Source organism: Mercenaria mercenaria, chromosome 8, assembly GCF_021730395.1.
Source record: "Mercenaria mercenaria strain notata chromosome 8, MADL_Memer_1, whole genome shotgun sequence".
Lineage (NCBI taxonomy): Eukaryota > Metazoa > Mollusca > Bivalvia > Venerida > Veneridae > Mercenaria > Mercenaria mercenaria.
In genome coordinates, this window is record NC_069368.1 from 26,693,511 (window position 1) to 26,713,231 (window position 19,721).

General features: G+C 34.4%; 1 protein-coding gene across 2 annotated transcripts in view; it reads left to right on the forward strand.

The window, feature by feature from the left end:
• The first annotated feature begins 10,220 nt into the window (after positions 1 to 10,220).
• The window catches only part of LOC123566720 (uncharacterized), a 45,058-nt gene continuing 35,557 nt past the window's right edge, over positions 10,221 to 19,721 (forward strand). The window contains exon 1 of one of the 2 annotated variants that reach the window (XM_053549611.1): positions 10,221 to 10,334. Coding sequence is in view for 1 of the 2 variants with exons in the window: in XM_053549610.1 (XP_053405585.1) it covers positions 11,915 to 11,916 (2 nt within the window). In the remaining variant the exon portion in view is untranslated. Of the gene's footprint in view, positions 10,335 to 11,805; positions 11,917 to 19,721 lie in introns of those variants that run through there. The other variant, XM_053549610.1, reaches the window with a different exon arrangement.

Sequence of the window (19,721 nt, forward strand, 5' to 3'; positions counted from 1 at the left end):
TTTTATATTTCGGGAACTTAGCTCCCGCACAATGTTGATGATGTTGCCCACGCATTGTGGGACTCATGTCAATCTGTAAATAAAAGAAAAAAATATTTACAGCAATACTCCAAATTTGACTTCATAAAGAAAAATTTTGCGCGCGTGCAATTATTATTCTCACAGACAACTTCAAAATACAATTAAAAAGCTGAGACTGTGTTCTTTAAATACTCTAAGTGTATCGATATTAGCGGAGTACTAATTTTTGCGATGTTAGCGGGATCGGACATGCGCTAATTCATGTCTAGCGCTTATATTAAACTAAAATGAAAGGCTTTCCTAATTAAAAGTAACATTTATCGCATCGTAAATGCCATTATTACAATGCAATTGAACATAGAGAAATACATATTTATTGTGTAAATATGACAAAAACTGCATTCCTAACTAATATTCTGCAGAAACTGTTGAATAGAATAATTAAAACATTAGTGCAATAGTCATATAATTTTGCAAATTAAGTTGCATTTTTTATCTTCGCCATTGTCCGTAAGCATCGTATATAAAACCTTTGGAGAAGATCGCAAGTTTGTCTGGTCGCGCTTTGTCACCATAAAATTTTACTTCTTGAAAACCAAGTGTGAATCTGAAAACAAACAATTATCAACATTCTGCACTGTATACATGTATAAATTTACTGTATATAGATTAACACTGATCTAAATGAATGTACATTTATTTGCGTGCCTGGCCGATTTAATAATATTATTTAATACGAGATTTCCTACAGTAAGAGAAGAAAGAAAAAGTAAACAGATCGACATGAATATTATATATGTTGCTTCTTATTTTATAAATGGCTTAATGCAGATGCAAACATTATTAAGAAATATTTTTAAAGAAAAAAAACGTGTATGTATAGTCACGGACAAAACGTTTTGACACAACGGTCACGTTCCGGTCATTCCTTATTTACTCGGAAATTGGTGTTTCAGATTGGCTTTTGTAGCGCTGCTGATACTGCGCTTATACATGTACGTGGTAATAAGTCATTTTTGCATAAAAACTACTTATTTACTGGATCCGCCCATATATTAACGGGAGAAAAATCGTGTGCAAACAAGGCAATTCACGTGCAGTTAATACCCGATTTTTATTTTTTGAAATGCTTTCCCAGGGACGTATATGTAATTCCGCACAGATTTACATCTTGTATCTGCGTCTTGTTTCTTTCATAAAAACCTCTTCTTGAAGCATTAAAGATGCAATCTAAACCATATCTAATTTCTCGAAGAATTTATATAAACAGCTTGGAAGCTTCACACTACATTCGTACTCATCCGTACTCCAACTGTGTCCGTACTCAATATAACTCGAATGTAAAGTTATTTTTCTTGAAATTGTGATCGAGTCCACCAAATTGTAAAATAATATGAACAATTATTAGTAATTTTTTGTTTGTAACGAGAGATAAAAAATCGCTTTAAAACCTTCAGGATGTGCTTTTGATAGTGTTGTTTATTTCTGGGCCCTGGATATGGATATTTAAAACATGTTAACCGTTTCCAAGAACAACAGGAATCATGGTAAATAAAAAATGTACCGGAATCGTCACGTCATCACATATGAAAACAATACATAAATCGTCGTGAAATGTTTTTTTATGCAAGAATAGCGACAATACACATATTTTTTTGTGTATTAACGTTTGCAGAAGCCCTTGGGATATGTTTGTGACCCCGACCTTTCTTAAATGAAATAAACAAACAGAATAGCATCTTCCATCTAAAGATAATCAGTGTTAATCACATCTAAGCAACACTTGATGACATGTTTCATTTTTAGTTTATTCTGATACAGACTTATTCAATGAACAAAAATACCATCACATAGAGTCAGATCATGTGTTTTATATTTTCAAAATATTAAAACATGAACATTTTCTTTTGGTTTCGATAGGATGTCTAGTTATACAATTGCATTTGATAATATTAGGTTATTTTAACAATCATGACCAAAAGGTATGTTTAAAAACAATGTGTAACTTCCGAATTATTATTACTCAATTATCCTGCTTGTACGCAACCAAGATAGTAAAGGGAGGTGATGATAATTTTACAAACTTGCATTTCTAATGAATTTTGGCTAAATATATAAATTTCGAGGGCTTAGACCGAAACTGATGAATTTGCTTGCATTTCCATATACGAAAAGAATATTTTCGCTCTAAGCCCTCGATTTGTCAATCTAAATCTTTGATAAATGTATAATATAATGGTTCTTATATTTGTATCATTCCCATAGGAACATATTTACTAAAATAGCAACAAAATTCATTTTCCTGATCTTGTATACATCAAAACTTTGCACCTACACCAAATATATCTAAGTCACACATAAGTTAGATTAAAATAATAACAAATAGGTTAATCGTACATGGGTTATTTGCTACATGTAGTTTCTTTTCACATTTGGAAACTGAACAGCATACATGTATAAATTATTGCTGCACCTTAAATAAACGTTATATGATTCATTAACATGTTAACTCGGTTAGACTGAAATAAATCGTATGTCAAGGTAAAACATACAGCCACGTAATCATGGTATTGTATTGAAATATGAAGCTGATTTAAATATTTATAGAACCCGCGGTAAGATAATATTTACGATACGAGGAAAACTACTAATTTCTTCTTGGAAGCCAATTTCGTTACATCATGTTTCCAGGTAACCAGGACATTATGGGTTATACGGTATACATTCAAGGGTATTCATTTTAATGTAATGAAAAAAAAAACACCTTTCAAGTATTTCTCACGAAGAACGCATGTTAATGGACAAACGGCAAGTACATTCATAAAGTATTAATAAAGTACAAATGTGAGGAAGAGGTTTAGTGTTTAGGTTTGGTGATAATAATGATAATGATAATATATGAAGCAAATGATACAAATAATTAAAGAAAACAACTGATTTCTAACGTATATTTTTCGACTTATATAAAGAGTAAGAATTAAGGCTTCATGGTTGTCATTTAAATTAGGAAATACATTTCACTTCATATTTTTAGTAGGGTTAACATAAGGCACTGTAACGTATATAAAATGAAACAATTGGTTTGGAGTAACTATTTTCACTGTCTGGTTCTATATAAAAATGAAAATTCAAGAGTGAGGTTTGGCGCCAGTTAACTGTTATGTTTATACATACTTTATTTTAGGTCGATTGTGAAGAAAGTTCTACAACTGATATTAATCACTCTCAACACCTCATTCATGACGGAATCTATCGCCACGAGGGTATTAGAGAAGAGGCCAGTTTCTTTTTTAATGCTGAGCGAAAAGCTAGGGAGCTACTGGTGCCATTTTTCACGTTTGTGGTATGACGCGGCCGGGGATCAAACCCACGACCTCCCGCACACGAAGCGGACGCTCTACCACTAAGCTATCGAGGCGGTTAACTATATAAACTATCCAGTTGTGTTTTTGCCACTGACCGATCCAAGGCTGTACCCTTATGCGTTCTTTCTCCATGTATGCTTATAACAGTTTGATAGTTTTATATTATTGCTGCAGTCGTTTGTGTTAATGTGTACCTTGGCCCAGTCACTGCCATTCACTGTGCGTGTGATCAGTTACTTTGTTACTTTGTTAAATGTGACCGTTGTAGAATCTATCCATGTTCTTGATATTTTCGTGTCGTTTAGGATCATGGAGAACTTTCCATGTTGCATCAATAGAATTCCGCTAAAGGCGGTCCTACGGGGCATGGGGAGTTTTGCAATCTTGTAATGTATTTTTCTCTATGCAATATGAAGTATCTTACAGCTGCCTTGTTAAACATTTTATTCTGAAATTTGCAATTTAGCAAAGTTAGTACCAGTCGAAATTTCATCACTAAATTCCATGCACAATTGATGGTAGTTGGTTCTGAATGGAAATCGAAAAGTAATGAATCTGTTATTACCATATAAAAATGGCATTTTTTTTTGTATCTGAAAGGCTGTTTGACTGTAAAATTGGCACCTCATGGGTCAACAAAAGTTTTGTTTTCAATCTTTTGTTTTGTGTGTGTGGCGGGGGTGGGGGGGAGTACTACAGAATCATTTCGTATAATGTACCTCTACGCCTGTGGAAAAATCAACAGCAGTGTCTGCCCAGATACAGATCTCATAAACACCGTACCAGTAGTACTTATGATTAGCCAAAGTCTAGCACAGATCAGACGACTGACTTGCTGTTTGATGATATGCAAGAGTTAAAGTTAGAATAGATTTAAACTAATCAATGAACAGAGAAAACTATACATATATATATATATATATATATATATATATATATATATATATATTATATATATATATATATATATATATATATATATATATATATATATATATATATATATATATATATCTGTTATTGTGCTTCTCCCCATTTCTCTGCTCTCGTGCATTCTTTCGTTTTACTTATCTAAGAGAATATTGCTTGGAACTTGCATAAGATCTAGACAGACTTATGCAGTTTATGATGTTTCCTTTAAAATTATGATTATTGAAAAATAAAGGTAAAATTATTAAAATGCTTTTGGTACGCCACATTAACGAAACATGTGTACAAAGGGTAGTAATACGCGAACCTACCTATAAGACTTAAAGGCCAATGACTGCACATGATTTTTACAAGCATCATTTATTATATTAATGATTAGGCGTAGGGGTAGAGTATATCTTCTTTTATACGTCAAAATTCGCCAAAGCTTAATTTTTGACATACATTTCAAAATGTTTACAAGGCGTCATATCTCGGAAACTCCCTAATTTCATGCATTTCGGGTTGATAGCGCCCTTTGTTGCTCATTTACGTTTTAGATTCAATCCTACAATTTGTGTGTATACATTAAATGCACGTTTTGATATTTTTGCTAAATGTATAAGAGAGTTGTCATTAAAAACTATAATTAGGTTTAATCTGCTTCTTACTTGTATATGATGAAAAAATGACGTGCTTAGAGGTTTCTGAATAACAAACAGAAAACAGATATTTTGGCTACAAAGCAAAAGGTTATTTGCATTTATGATTATTGAGAAATATCAATGTTTGTTCAGTTTCTTTTTTTTTTCTCATTAGTAGTAGGTAATATAAATTGCACAACTGACATGTTTAAGTCCAAGAGTCATACAAAACTGCCACGGTCTGTTTAAGATAAAAATTACAACACTACAGAATTTATCAAATTCATTTGATACTTAAATTCATTAGATCAAATCAACAATTATATTGAGAGGCAACAATTCCGTAAGCAGAAGTGACGTCATGATGTTTTGCGTTGTAAGTTTTGTACTAGTACGCACAATAACAAAGTTCCACTTAAGTTTTATCGTTTGTAGCTCAACGTTATGTTCTTATGGTAAACTAAGGTATTTTGAATGGAGAAATATTCCATAAGGAACGGAGAGAAACTATCAAGGTACTTGCTTTTTCGTATTTTTACATAAACAATATATTATCAGTGCATGAACCACTAGTTGTCATTAACAGCACGAAAGTCATCTGGCATGGGGGTGCCAGATGGGGTTTTCCGGCATGGTCAAAATTACCGGAAACGCCAGTACGGTGTGCAAGAATAAACTAGTTTTCTTAAATATCAAAAAGTAAATTGGTTCTGCTTTTTATTTTTTATACGTATGACATTACAGTGTACAGCTTAGTCTTGTTTATTTCACATTAATACTAATTAACACCATATTGATGGCATTCTCAAATCAAAACTGCCATCAATCTTATATGATAATTAATAATTTCTTTCCTATTATACACTCGAGCCAACTTGTCCAGAGCTCGACGTAGTCGTTAAAATGGCTGTTCGATGTATGTGGATTTGTGCATAAATGCGTTCGTTCGACTTTATCCGAAATGTCACTTTCACGTGCGTCGGTCTAATTTGTTTATGGCGCGAAAGCTTACGTAAGTGAGATCGAGTGTCAGTGTAGAATCCTATCTCAAAGGTTGAAATCAAATTCAAGGGTCAACGGTCATGTCAGATGTTGTCCAGGCCATATCTTGGATATGCATGGATCAATCGAAATTTTATTTTACGTAAATGTTTATCTCATTGAGATAGTGAGCCGCACGCAAATCCGTGGTCTCTTTCTCACATGTTATATTACATCTTGTCCAGACCGTAACTTTGATATAATGCATGGATCAATCTTAATTTTATTTCACGTTAATGTTTCTCTCAATGAGGCTGTGAGACACACCCGGATCCAAGCTTTCTGTCTCTGTTTACCTCTAAGAAACATGTACTGCCAAAGAAAACAGATTTCTATCTCAAAGGTCAAAAGGTCACACTGAGGGGTCAAAAGTCATTTCAGGTCTTGTTGGTTTTATAACTTAGAATTGTATGGTAATTTTGTTTTTAATTTACTGTTATGTTTGAGGTTTTGATAAAAGCGTGAATATGCTTTCGACTTGATTTCAATAAGAAATTAAGACAATTAGTGAACGCCGCTGAATGAATCCTTCTACCTATACATATGTTAATATCCAGCTAAGATGTATAAAGCGCACAGAGAATATGTTTAAGTGTAAATGATCCGGAGTTAAATTTGCATAACTAACTTTTAATTGAAAGTATTTAAAGTAATAGCAAACTGTTTTCTTCCTTGTAACAAACAGTTTAACCTAAATACATACGTTTAGCTTATCCAAAAAATGAAATACAATAGTCTTGTTTACTTATGTTTGTCCCAGAACGGGTACACAAATATCAAAATAACGAGACAGGTATGTTAAGGTAATACGATTCATATAAGGTGCGGTTTTTATGGTGAAAAAGTCCAGGATGTTGATGTATGAAATAAAATTGATATGATAAAATTTAAGAATACAAATAAATAAAAAATTAATTCATTTTAATCAGCTACACAAATTAGTTACAGACGGGGAATTTATAAATGGTAGTAAAAACAAGATGATAGTTATCATATTTATAAAAGACACGTTCAGAGGCACTTACATACAAAGACAGCCATTCAGGGCGCCAATTCATTCAATACAAGAACAGACGCAGAGCAACCTTTCCAGTGCACACAGCGAAAGAAAGACCCTAGAACACAGAGAGAGAGAGAGAGAGAGAGAGAGAGAGAGAGAGACAGACAGACAGACAGACAGACAGACAGACAGAGAGAGAGAGAGAGAGAGGGGGAGAGAGAGAGAGACCTGTCCGACTAACTTAGCCTAGCTCTTTGCAAAAAGACAGTCTGGTTCTTTAACATGCCCGGTGTATAGGTGTATAGCACCAATACACCCGGAACTGTCTTTTCTTGGAAGAACCAGGACTGACCTTTCAATAAGCTGGGAGATACTCAAGAGCATATAAGAAATTTCTAGTGTCTAGACCGGAATTCGAACACCGGACCTCTGGATTGACAGCTAAGCGTGATACCGCGTGCACACAGTCAATCAAAGCCATTTTATAATCAAATCTAAAATTGTCGACGATCATCGCCAGAGATTCTACCTATTCAAAATTTAATATGTTAACCTAGCAACGATTTTGATGACAATAAGGTGTCTGCACTCCACTTGCTACAAGTTCTAACTAAATCACCATTAAATTTGTTCGTGACACATTTATTTTGTAAGGTGTTATTATTAAAGTTGGTGTATAATATATAACAATACATTTTTGTATATGTATATTACAAGATATTACACGAAATTCATTCAAAGTTGATGAATTGATGTAAATCATAACCGAAAACTACAACAAAACGCACGCGTACCCGTAAAACGTTAAGTCACTAATTATCCTGCTAGTTAGGCAACTTCTCCCAAGCACTAAAATGGTACTTATTCCACTAACATTTTGTCCAATAACATACCTTAGATCAGCGTTCTAAGATTTTTTGCGACATTTTCATGACATCGACGAAAAAAAATAGAAAAGAACAATTTGTTTCCGTTCGCGAGAATTCTTAATACAGGCACGAGCATTATAAACTTTGCGTCAATACATTTTGCTGAAAGAATTAGTTACAAGTATACCCAATACGGGCTATAAGCCCGTGTTAACGAGGGTCCGTTGCATCCGTCTATCAAAGTCATTCCAAAGATGCTCAATTGGATTTAAATCTGGGGATTTTAACTGCCAGTTCAAGAGAGGAACACTACAATGTTGGAGAAGAACCTTCGTATGGCATAAAACTGCTACCACTTAATTATCGGGTTTCATGAAAACTTTCACGAAAATAATTTAGGTTTTCACGTTAATAATGGAGGATTTCATGAAAACAGTAAATTATCACAAAGGCCACTTAAATATCTTAACACGAAATTATGCTAGTTATATATATAATTAGTGCTTTGAACTGATACTACTTAAAGAAAATTTTCATGAAAAGTTTCACGAAAGCAGATAGTTTTTCACGAAAGCAGATAATTTTTCATGAAACCAGATAATTTTTCACGAAACCACAAAACATTTCAAGAAAAGTTTTCATGAAAAGTTTCGCGAAACCAGATAATTTTTCATGAAACCAGATAACTTTCACGAAACAAGATAATTTTCTCGAAACCAGATAATTTTCACGAAACCAGATAAGATAATTTTCACGAAACCAGGCAATTTTCACGAAACCAGATAATTTTCACGTTACCCAAAGACAGACGAATCGTTTCGAATATGTTCCGTTTCTATTCTTAGTTAAGTACTTTCATCAAAAGTTCATTGGTATCATGAAAACTTTAAGTGTTATGCAGTGGCAGTTTGAAGCAGTAATATGGTGGCATATTTCTGCATACGATAACCAGATAAGTTTCTTGAAAATGTATCGAATTTTCAAGAAAAACATAAAAAAATTCGCGAAAACATATAAGCTTTCCGCGAAAACATAAAAGCTTTTCTCGAAAGGAACTGCAAATATTAAGTGGATAAATGTGTGTTAGTGCCCACTTCTACATAAGAAAACCAGATAAGTTTCGCGAAAATGGACCAAATTTTCATAAAAAACGGTAAAGTTTTCGTGAAAATAAAATATTATTGTCGCGACGAAAACTTTACCGTTTTTCATGAAAGTTCAGTCTATTTTCGCGAAACTTATCTGGTTTCCCTATGCAGTAGTGGGCACTAACGCAATCTTTTTCCATTTAATATTTGCAGTTCTTTTCGTGAAAAGCTTTTATGTTTTTGCGATTTTTGTTTTGTTTTTCGTGAAATCTCGATACATTTTCGCGAAACTTATCTGGTTATCGTATGCATCGTACCCATTCCGAAAGGAGCCAAGATCTTATTTTGATTAAGGCTGTATGCAAGAGTGGTTAAATCGAATGTAAAATGTCGTGTTCATAAGGTAAAACATATTCTAACACGATCCGATTCATTTTTCTATTAAACAAAGAAGGCAGAAAACAGTGAATTATCATACAACAAATCACTGTTCTGACGTCACAGTTATTACGTCATGGCGTCAAACGGCATAGCGGCGCGCTGGAAAAGAAACCGATTGAAAAAAGGGCAAGTATTTAATGAATGTCATTAAGGATGTACTTAAAAATCCTTGGTAACGTGTTAGAATCGAAATAATATATCTCATTTAGTGATTTGCTCCTGAATAAATCATTGTTTGTCGTTCAGATGCGTATCATTATATCACTCGGACTGCGCCCTCGTGATATAATTCCTTCGCATCTGAACTCCAAACAATGATTTATTCAACGACAAATCACTGGATGAGATATATTATTTCTTAAACAAATGTTGGCTCTTTCAGGGGTCAGTCAGGGGCTGTAACTCCGAAATTTATGATTGGATCTGACATATTTATCATAGAAACCAAGATCTATTGCTGTTAAAGAATACCAAATTTTGGCTTTTTAAGCGACCATACCGCTGGAACCCATGATGGGATCTGACCAGTTTTCGGAAGATATTTCGCCAATACAAGTCGTGTGAAAGATGCGATTTAAATCGATTCAACAAAATTGTCTCTATTGTGTTCACAAGAAATTGTGGACGGACGACGGACGAACGGCGGTCACAAAAGCTCACCTTGTTACTACTTTACAGGTGAGTTTACAATTATATGTATCAAAGATGTAATCACTGTTCAGGGTGTTTAATTGTTCCTGGTTAAATCAGTGTAAAACGTTTCATATTGTCAGTTCTTATCCGTATCTAACTGCTTTTTTCACATGAAAACGAGCATGCGCAGTGACAAAATAAATACTTAATATGTATCATGATATGCATGAGTTGTAAAGACTTATTTGTCACAAATATTCTCATAGGCAAACATGGCGGCAATGAGCCCGGGATATTAGGAGGAAAATAACCAGCTCCTAACGGTAAATAGAAATTTGCTGTACCACATTTTTTGTGAAGCTTTTCTTGAAATAAAAACAAATGAAATAATATAAAAATTGGATGAATTAAAAATTTCTAGTAGATAACGAATGGTTTCTAATGAAATCGAAACTAGGCGATACAGTATTCATTGAACACCATGTAGTTTGCTTTCTCATCATTTCTGTTTAGGTTTTTAGGTTGAAACCGCGAAGCGGTTGAAACCTATAATTACCGTATTCTGGAGCTTGCAAGAATATCATACTGACAGTTTTCACTGAAAAGCAGATTAATCCGCCGTAAGGTTTTTACCCGTTTTTCAGGCTAAAATCGACACATATTTTTATTGATATAAACTGTTCTCTGAACATTGTTCTACAGTCCGTTGATGTGTTCATACATATGTAAGTACAATAAAGTTAAAGAATGCGTCATTTCGCATAAAAAATAGGTCTGTTGACACACCGAGCATGGCTAATTTGAAAAGTGAAGGTGTATTCCTTTAAAACATTTCAGAAAACCATGTGACCGAAGCGCATGAAAATATGCCGATAAAAATAGTTGGAAACGTATTTTAAGATTTCTCTAATTTAGCCTTTATATAACATATTACTTTCATCAGTAATAAAACAGCATTTGATCTGAATCATTTTTGTACATGTTTATACCTCCGACTCCTACGCAGTTCTTCGAGTGGCAAGGGAGATTACTGCGTAGGCGTTTTCTATATAAGAAACTGTTTGATTTCGTCTAAAAATTGACTAGATTTTTTAATTACTTCCCTTTATTCTGAAATTTTTCCTATTTTACTACAGCTTTGATAAAGACCGATTCATATTATTTATTTCCTATATTTAATTTTATCTTTTGATATTTCTTTTCACGATTGATGTAAAATTGAGTCAAAATATTTGTTTAAGTTTTACTCTTTTTGTGTAAATTTAGTTTTAGTATATATTGCTACATTGTTTCAATGTGTAAATGTAAATAACACGTTACATATGTAATGTTATGCGTGCAATCGTGCTGCATCAGCACGGATTTTATGTTACATTTTTGTTTCAATATGTAATATTAAATAGACTTATTTTATTACTTACAAGATAAGTATTGGCATTCACTATAAATCGTAAATGTGTCCCGATTTTAGCGGGACTTGACGATGACATTTAACAACGTTTCGCCAGTTCCGGATTTGTATTACAATTGTTGTTGAACTGAAAGAACGCCATGGTGTAGAAATTTACTCGAAATTTGTCATTGTGATAAAGGCCATAAGATCGAAACGTTAATAAAACAGAGTCTTTAAAATTGATCGTTAAGCAAAATAGAATCAAAGAAGTACGTAAATAACGAGTGATAAGTTATGTAGAATGTAAAATATCACATGGGGTCGTTTGCATGATGTGAAGTTTCTCGATGTTGGCCTACATATGTGTCCCCGATTAATGAAACTGTTTGATTTCATTTAAGCAAAATAGAATCAAAGCATCACAAGGGGGCGTTTGCGTCTTCTCTCGATGTAACCCTACAATGGAAATTCCATGTGGCCCGCCAGCGCTTCGCTTAGTGACTTGCAGCTATGTAAGTTCAATATATATCTTCTGGAAAAAAGGGAAAAAATCCGTATTCCTTAATTGTCAAAACATTCATAAGACGATTTTCATGTGTACAGTTCCTTTTTTTATCTGAAAACTGTGTGGAAGTAACAACAGCAGGATTTTGGGGTAGATAGGTCTAGTTTCCCGTTTTGTGTATCCCACTGACTTCTACTGTTGTTTTAGCAGGGTCGGTCGTTTGTAGACACTTTTCTTAACAAGGTAGCGGAGTTTAAAGACAACAGCCCATGAATTAAAGAAATGGGGTTGCAACACTTTTGATGTATTGGTGTCATGATTAAGTCGTGACATCAATACATTGTATTTCTAGGGTCGGCTAAACTAGAAGTTGATTTCGCATAAATGTATAGAAATATACAACCCATGGTCCAAGAATTGAGAAAGTTGGTGTATTATGTGATATCGTGTTGAATTTTGAAAAAAAAAGTTAGATTTTTCTATTCTACTCGATACTTTCAACCTAGCTACATGGAAATACTTTTAAAATTATGTCGTCTAGCTTATAGTTAAGAATAAAAGAAGGGACCCATGATCCTTATTTGTCAAAACATTATTCTATAAATCTGAAAATTGTGTTTTTGTTTTGCGAAAGTCGACACAATGGCTATTCTTAATTAATAGCCTTATTTATTTAATACATAACGTTTTGTCAAGGAAACATTTACTCAAATATTATATGTACAATAGACTGGTGAACACAGAAAGTAGCATTGATTACGTCAAAATATATAATATTTCTTATTGATGAAGCCCTGCTGCCAACTGTAGATTTGTTCGTTATTTTTCGAAACGCTATAACATACAGCTTGAAACTTGGCAAACATTGAAAGTCTTGGGAGTTGAGCAAATTTATAAGTTGAACTTTTGAGGTGTTGAATTGTTGGAGTTGAACTTTTCTGGGTGTTATGGCTGCAGTAAGTGCATTCTGGTACTGTACGATGTGCATTGCATGTAGTCCTCTGATTCTACGATATTATTTTCATATCCTTCTAATTTACGCTTGATAATTCTTTTGATTTGCTAATTTATCACCACAATTAAGTAATTCTTGGATATATGCTTCAACTTACAATTATAAAAAAAAACTTGACACATAGCAAACATAAATCATACTGGAGCTGAACTGTTGGAGATCTGATTACTTGGAGAATAGTCTGATAACCTTATGAGCAGTAGGACCACAATGACTTTTTTGTTTGTTTTATCTTTCTTAAAGGATATGCGCAGTTTGGGAACAGCGGGAACGCATTTATGTACACAATGATTTTGTAGTTACTGTTGAATAAACATGGTTTAGAAAACATCGTCTGCTACTGATTAAGTCATGCCTAAGAGAGTCCGTCACCAGTGCCTTTTTTTAGGCTGCGTTGACCTACTCTCCATTGTTTTCATTTGTTCAGGGTGCAAAGACATTGACTTACCCTCTATTTTTCTCATTACATCGTCTGCTCAGATTCTAGATCGATATCAGAGATATATTTTACTACTTTATTACATGTTAAACTTAGCCAATAAAGCTGATATTTGACATGAAAATAGCCTTTACCAGTCGGGAAAATTGTACTATATATTAATATGGACTACAATTGAGTAGACCACGTTGGCATATCCGGCGAATAACTACCTTCATTCCTTTAATACAAGCTCCTTTGAAAGTGAAGGCTACATACACACTTCTTCCCAGAACAACATGTATTTCTTCAGATTATAATTTGTTAACAGCATATCGAAAGGTTTCAACCTTTCTGTGCATTCAGCGCTTTAATTAATAATTACGTTATTTTTATAGTTCTATTGAACTGACAGTATGCTAATATTAAGATTGGCTATAAAACATCTCTATTTTCATATCATTATAGAACTCATTCTTTACGGTGTTATTTTCCGTTTTATATTCAAATTATTTTAAATCTCAATATTTACTACTTTATCACTTTGATACATATCTAAAAATAAATTCAGCTGTTGCATAAAGCATTATACTGACGCAAGTGGTCTGAGCAAAGAAAAAAGTTACGCAGGAAATTTCCATTCAAAATATATATTTTCCGTCTATTCAAGATATTTTTTAAATAAGAATGAACAATTTTTAAAATTAGGTTTAACTTATAATTCCGAAGTGAAAATGAGGAAAATTGTTTTAAAATGTTGTCACGGAGAAGGTTCGAGGATAAGTTAATAAGATCTCTAGTTGGTAATAGTTTGCCACTGGCAATTGTCAGGGATAGAAATATTGATTTGAAAACGTTCAATTGAAATCGTTGACATTTATAATTGTGGCTCGTATTACTGAAAGGCTTTAATAAATGTTTACATACAAAGATATTCCGCATAACAAAGCCGCTCATAATCATATATCAAATTACACGCTATGAATAAGTTAACCCAGCCGTCTAGTTTTGTCACAAAACAAGACTATTAGCCAAATATCTCTTCAGGTCAAGATATACAGGTGACTAAAACTTACATCTTATCTCGTGCGCGCGACATCTTATTTCGAGAGCTTTACATCTTATTTCGTGCGCACGACATCATATCTCGAATACACGACATCTTATCTCGTGCGCACAACATCCTATCTCGTGACATATAGATACAGGGCAATATGCGCGCGTGCGACGACCTCTGCGGAGTGACATTCAGCGGGGTGACGTTTGTCAAGGCGCAATAACGACATTCGGCAGGGTGACTTTTGGTGGGCGACATTCGGCGGGACGATGCCTGCAGGGGTATTGTTCGGCGGGGCACTGTAACGGCGTTTGTCGTTGAGTCGCTGCGACAGAACAAAATGACACAAATCAGCCACCATAGATCGCAGTGGCATGAGAACAATATATATTTATTAGAGAGTTTGAGATTTCAACCTTCGCCTTCCCCTTCAACGTCTCTTGCGAAGTTAACGTATGAAGTTGAAGTTCGATTAAAATTCCTTGAGATTTCAAACTTTAGAATGAACCTTACTTCTTTTAATCCGCCCATTCAATTTATCCGTAATTATGATCGTTTTTTTTTTTCGTGCATTTTGATATCAATTGTCCGAAAGGGCAGGACTTTTACAAGAGGTTTTAAAAAAGAAAATTAGATAAAAACATTTCAATTAATATAATCATCGCATGGATATTAGTGCGATTACGATAAAAAACGAAACAATGTGAACAATGTAAAAACTCGTTGGTGTTGCTCCGAACATTTAGGTTTTATGTAAAATGATGTCAGTATACAATGCACGATTGTAAATCATACATGAGAGGAAATAAAAATGACAAGAGCTGTCCATCAAGACAACGCGCTCGATTTTTCTCAGTGCTTGACTGAATTAGAGCTTTACCAATGAAAAAAATTCAAGTTAGAAAGGGACATAACTCTGTCAAAATTCAAATCAGAGTTATGGGAATTGTGTCTCCTGGTGTAGACTTTGATAGTAAATAAATATTTTGAGTTTGAAGTCAAAAGTTTTAATAGAAACAGAGATATTTGACTTTATCAAAAAAAAAAAAAACAGAATATTTTAAGTTAAAAAGGGGCATAATTCTGTCAAAATTCAAATCAGAGTTATGGGGATTGTTTCTCCTGGTGTAGACTTTGATAGTAAATGACCATTTTAAGTTTCAAGTCAATAGCTTTGATAGTAACAGAGATATTTGACTTTATCAAAAACTTTAACCAATGCCGACACCGACGCCAACACCGGGGCGAGTGCAATAGCTCTACTTTTTCTTCGAAAACTCGAGCTAATAATCATATCAACGTATTCTATTGTTGATGGTGTTCTTGAAAGATAATACAGTTAATATTTTTTTAAACAAAAACATGAGACACCAACTATTACAAATGCATTTCTCGATATACTTTGGAGTTAAGTTAAATATATGCGATAAAGCAAACACAAAAGGCATTCCCATATAATATAAAGGACAGATTCATCCGTCATGCTGTTGACTAATACTTCATAGTTTTTCTTAAAGGTTTTTTTTTCACTTTGAATTGGTACTTTGTACATCGAATTCCTTAAAAGACGCGTTTTACTTGTAGACTCTCATAAACAATGTACCTGATGAAAATCTAACCTTTTAAAAGAGTATGTTGATAACATGAGCCAATATACACAATTTATGAATACATTTAACAAGCGATTTGAAACAAATGTAAGATACGCTCGTGATATCATACGTTTTGGCATCATGACACTCTATGACTCTGTATGATACCAAACTCTCAGACAGCACAATATAATCGTGCCAAGTCACCAATTGTCTAGCGAAACAGTCAAGAAATGTTAGGTGGAGACGAAAATTGTCGCACAAAATAACATGTGGGCATATACACGTATTTGTTTGAATATACTATTTCATAAGTAAAGCATGTGCAGATCCAGGAATTTTGGTTAGAGAGACACCACACTTAAAGAGGGGGTCACCCATTTAAAAGTGTGTGTGTGTGAGGTGGGGTGGGGGGGGGGGGTCACACCGAGTTTCAAGACCCGATTTTCTTTGTAAAATGTAAGAATCAAAGGGGGGATTGACCCACAATGCCCCGCTGCCAGGCTCTGGGTCCGTGCATGTAAAGAGTGGAGTTATCCCATACGGCTAACAGGAAACTTCTCGCATCATGATAATTATCATAGATCTGAAATTGTCTGATACTTCAAAGAATTTTCCGTCTTTCTAGTACCATTTTATGTTTATAATTAAAACGCAATTGTCGTATTAAGTATCCGACAGAAATGGATTGATTTTATTTTGAAGTGAAAATAAAATATTCCACCAAATGATAATCGCGCGTTATTATTCATCTTTCAAGTAAAATGACTGTCATGCCATGTGCCTCAATCCAGATTTCAGTCTTTGATGCCAAGTATGTGGACAGAGTAGATGTAAAAAGACTGAAGTTTTGACTTTCGTGATATCACATCTTCGGACGTTCAAAACTTCATTTCATACGTCAAAAAGGCCCATTTAGTATAATCGATACCGCCTGGGGACACAAATATGCCGTAGAAGTTAAAGTTTGAACAAAATCTCAAAGTTTCTCAAAATTAGTTGATAACTTCATACTTCCAGGTTCAATTCAATATATTTAGTTAAAATCATTAGCCATACAAAACTTCATTATTCTAATACTTATTGATAGTGTTTCGCATCAAATTTAGTCTAATTACACATATGGATAATTGAATAACATAATAAGCAGAAATCTTGAAAGTAAGGTTTTATTTCACATAGTAATAAAGAGAAGTCTTAGGCTTACTTGATATTACATGGAAAACTTTAGTAGCAACGTCTGATATAAATAAAATACACGCATATCGGTGACGTTTTACCCCAAATATATATGAGAGACGTTGAAGGCGAAGGCGAACGTTGAAATCTCAAACTCTCTATTTTGTTGGGTATAACGTCACACCGACACAATTTTGGTCATATGGCGACATCAGCTATCTGACAGGTCAAGATAGGGGACAGGTTCAGATACAACAGCGATACCTTAGATCTTTGGTACTTTAACTTTTTCGATATAAAATACCGATACATACGAGACCTTCTTAAATGGGTAGAGAAACGGTACTTGGATCATGGTAAGATGGGTAAAACTCAATCTCAGACATTTTAATGGCGAGATCTGAATCCCCAAATTCTTTTTTGACAGTCAAACGTGTTATCACCTGACCACCAGGTCACAAGTTTAGTAGAAGAAAAAATAACTTTTTCATGTCGTGGTAGGAGAACCCTTTTTTCATCTGTAGAATTCTTGCCGTTATCAATTTTGGTTTTCGTTTCTTAAACATTTAAAGGAGCGTGTAACAGTTATGTTTCTTTTTGATTAGATTCTAAGAAAAATGTAAAGCTTGAAACACAAAGGCCCTTTTACTCCCTCACAAGTTCCATGAATGACATGTTTGTATAATGCCAGTTAAAGGATTTAGAACTAACCCAGCTACGGCAACTCAAAAAGGTGATACTGATACATAATTTAACTATTTACAAATATATTTGTAACTGAATAGTGAGATGCTCTGTTTAACAGCAAAGTATTTCTTGTTGATGATGTAACCATGCTGCAAAAGCACTGCATGTCTTAAATAATATGTAATACCAGTACTGACCAATGTGAAGACAAGGGGATATCGCTTTTGTTGGTCATTAACAACACTGTACCCACTGTAAAACCCTATTAACTCTTCATTATTGTGGTGTTAATATTTCCAATGCCATAGCATACACATAATGAATGGCGTCCCGGTCAATAGTCAAAACCATTGCCCGTGGTCCAACGATTTCGATTTCAAGTCTTACATATTCAATAGCATAACGCTAAAATATCACTCAGTAAGAGTTTTTTGTATCATGGCTTTTTATTACGAAGCTCATTGGCATTAGCCGGGGATAAAATTTTAGCGGTATACATACGGAGATGTCACAGGGTGAAAAAAATGTGCAGCCGGACCGGAACTCGAACCTGGGGCCTCGGAATACCGTTCCGATGCTCTCCCGATTGAGCAACCCGGCCGCCTACACATTTTCTCCCTGTTTGCACGCACGTTAAAGGGTTTGGTGAGATTAAAGCCCATGGGTAACCTCAAACCTGTCACGGGGGCCCATCACGGGACATTCATAAGCATGTTCTATGATCAGATACCCTCAAAACCCCTTGACAGGAAAAGACTTTCTCTGCTTTTTTGAAATTTTAGAAGTTAAATAGATTATAATGTTAAAGAAAACTAATACGTTGAGCAAACAAAAGGAAGTAATTTTATCAAAATATAGAAAATAACCGAAAATGATTGTTAAACAATAGGTTCATTTCCATGGTATGTATATGTTTGTATTCATACATGCATAAAAGAGTGTTGAAATATTTGTCCTGTATTTAGCTATTAATTTGTTGGATTAAGAGTCTCACATATACGATTTATGTCATATTGTAACTAGTATAACATTCAATGTGGGTGTATGGTCAAAGCTCGTGCCTGCAAACACAGTATCAGTGTGTGTGTGTGTGTATGCGTGTGTGTGTGTGTGTGTGCGTGTTCGGGTTTAACGTTTTTTCAGTCATATAAACGACGGTGTCTACTTGTAGCAATGAGCACAATGCCCAACTTTATAGTGCTGCCTCACTGGAATATCACGCCGTAGACACGTGGCATGATACCCCACCCAGTCACATTATACTGACACCGGGCTGACCAGTCCTAGCACTATCCCCTTATTGCTGAGCGCAAAGCGAGGAAGCTGCTAGTACCATGTTTTACGTGTTTGGTATGACGGCGGCCGGGGATCGAACCCACGACCTCCCGCACTCGAAGCGGACGCTCTACCACTAGGCTACCGAGGCGGTATAAGACAGTATCTGGTTACTGTTATAATTGCACCTGTGTTCATATTTAATAGCTTAAACGAAAAATGAGATATGTGTGATACTACCTCAAAGAAGCATAATTTCGTTTCAAGGTGAATACTCTTAAATTTAAGTGTTTATGTTCTCATGAAATAATAATCTATTTTGTTACTAGTTTTTTCTACGTATCTTGAGCTAAGACCATCTTAATTTGGTATTTTGTTACATTCGCTGACTGCATTGCCGTTTCGGGGAGGTGAATGGTAAGGGTATTGAAAGAGATAAATAATGTAATATTTTTCTGTACCGCCATGTGTTCGATTACTGTTTCGTAGACTTATTTTAGGCACTTTGTTCCTTTTTATACAACAATATTACATCTTTAAATGAGTGTTCATATGCTTTATATGGTTATACTTATTGTTCCTTCTCTTG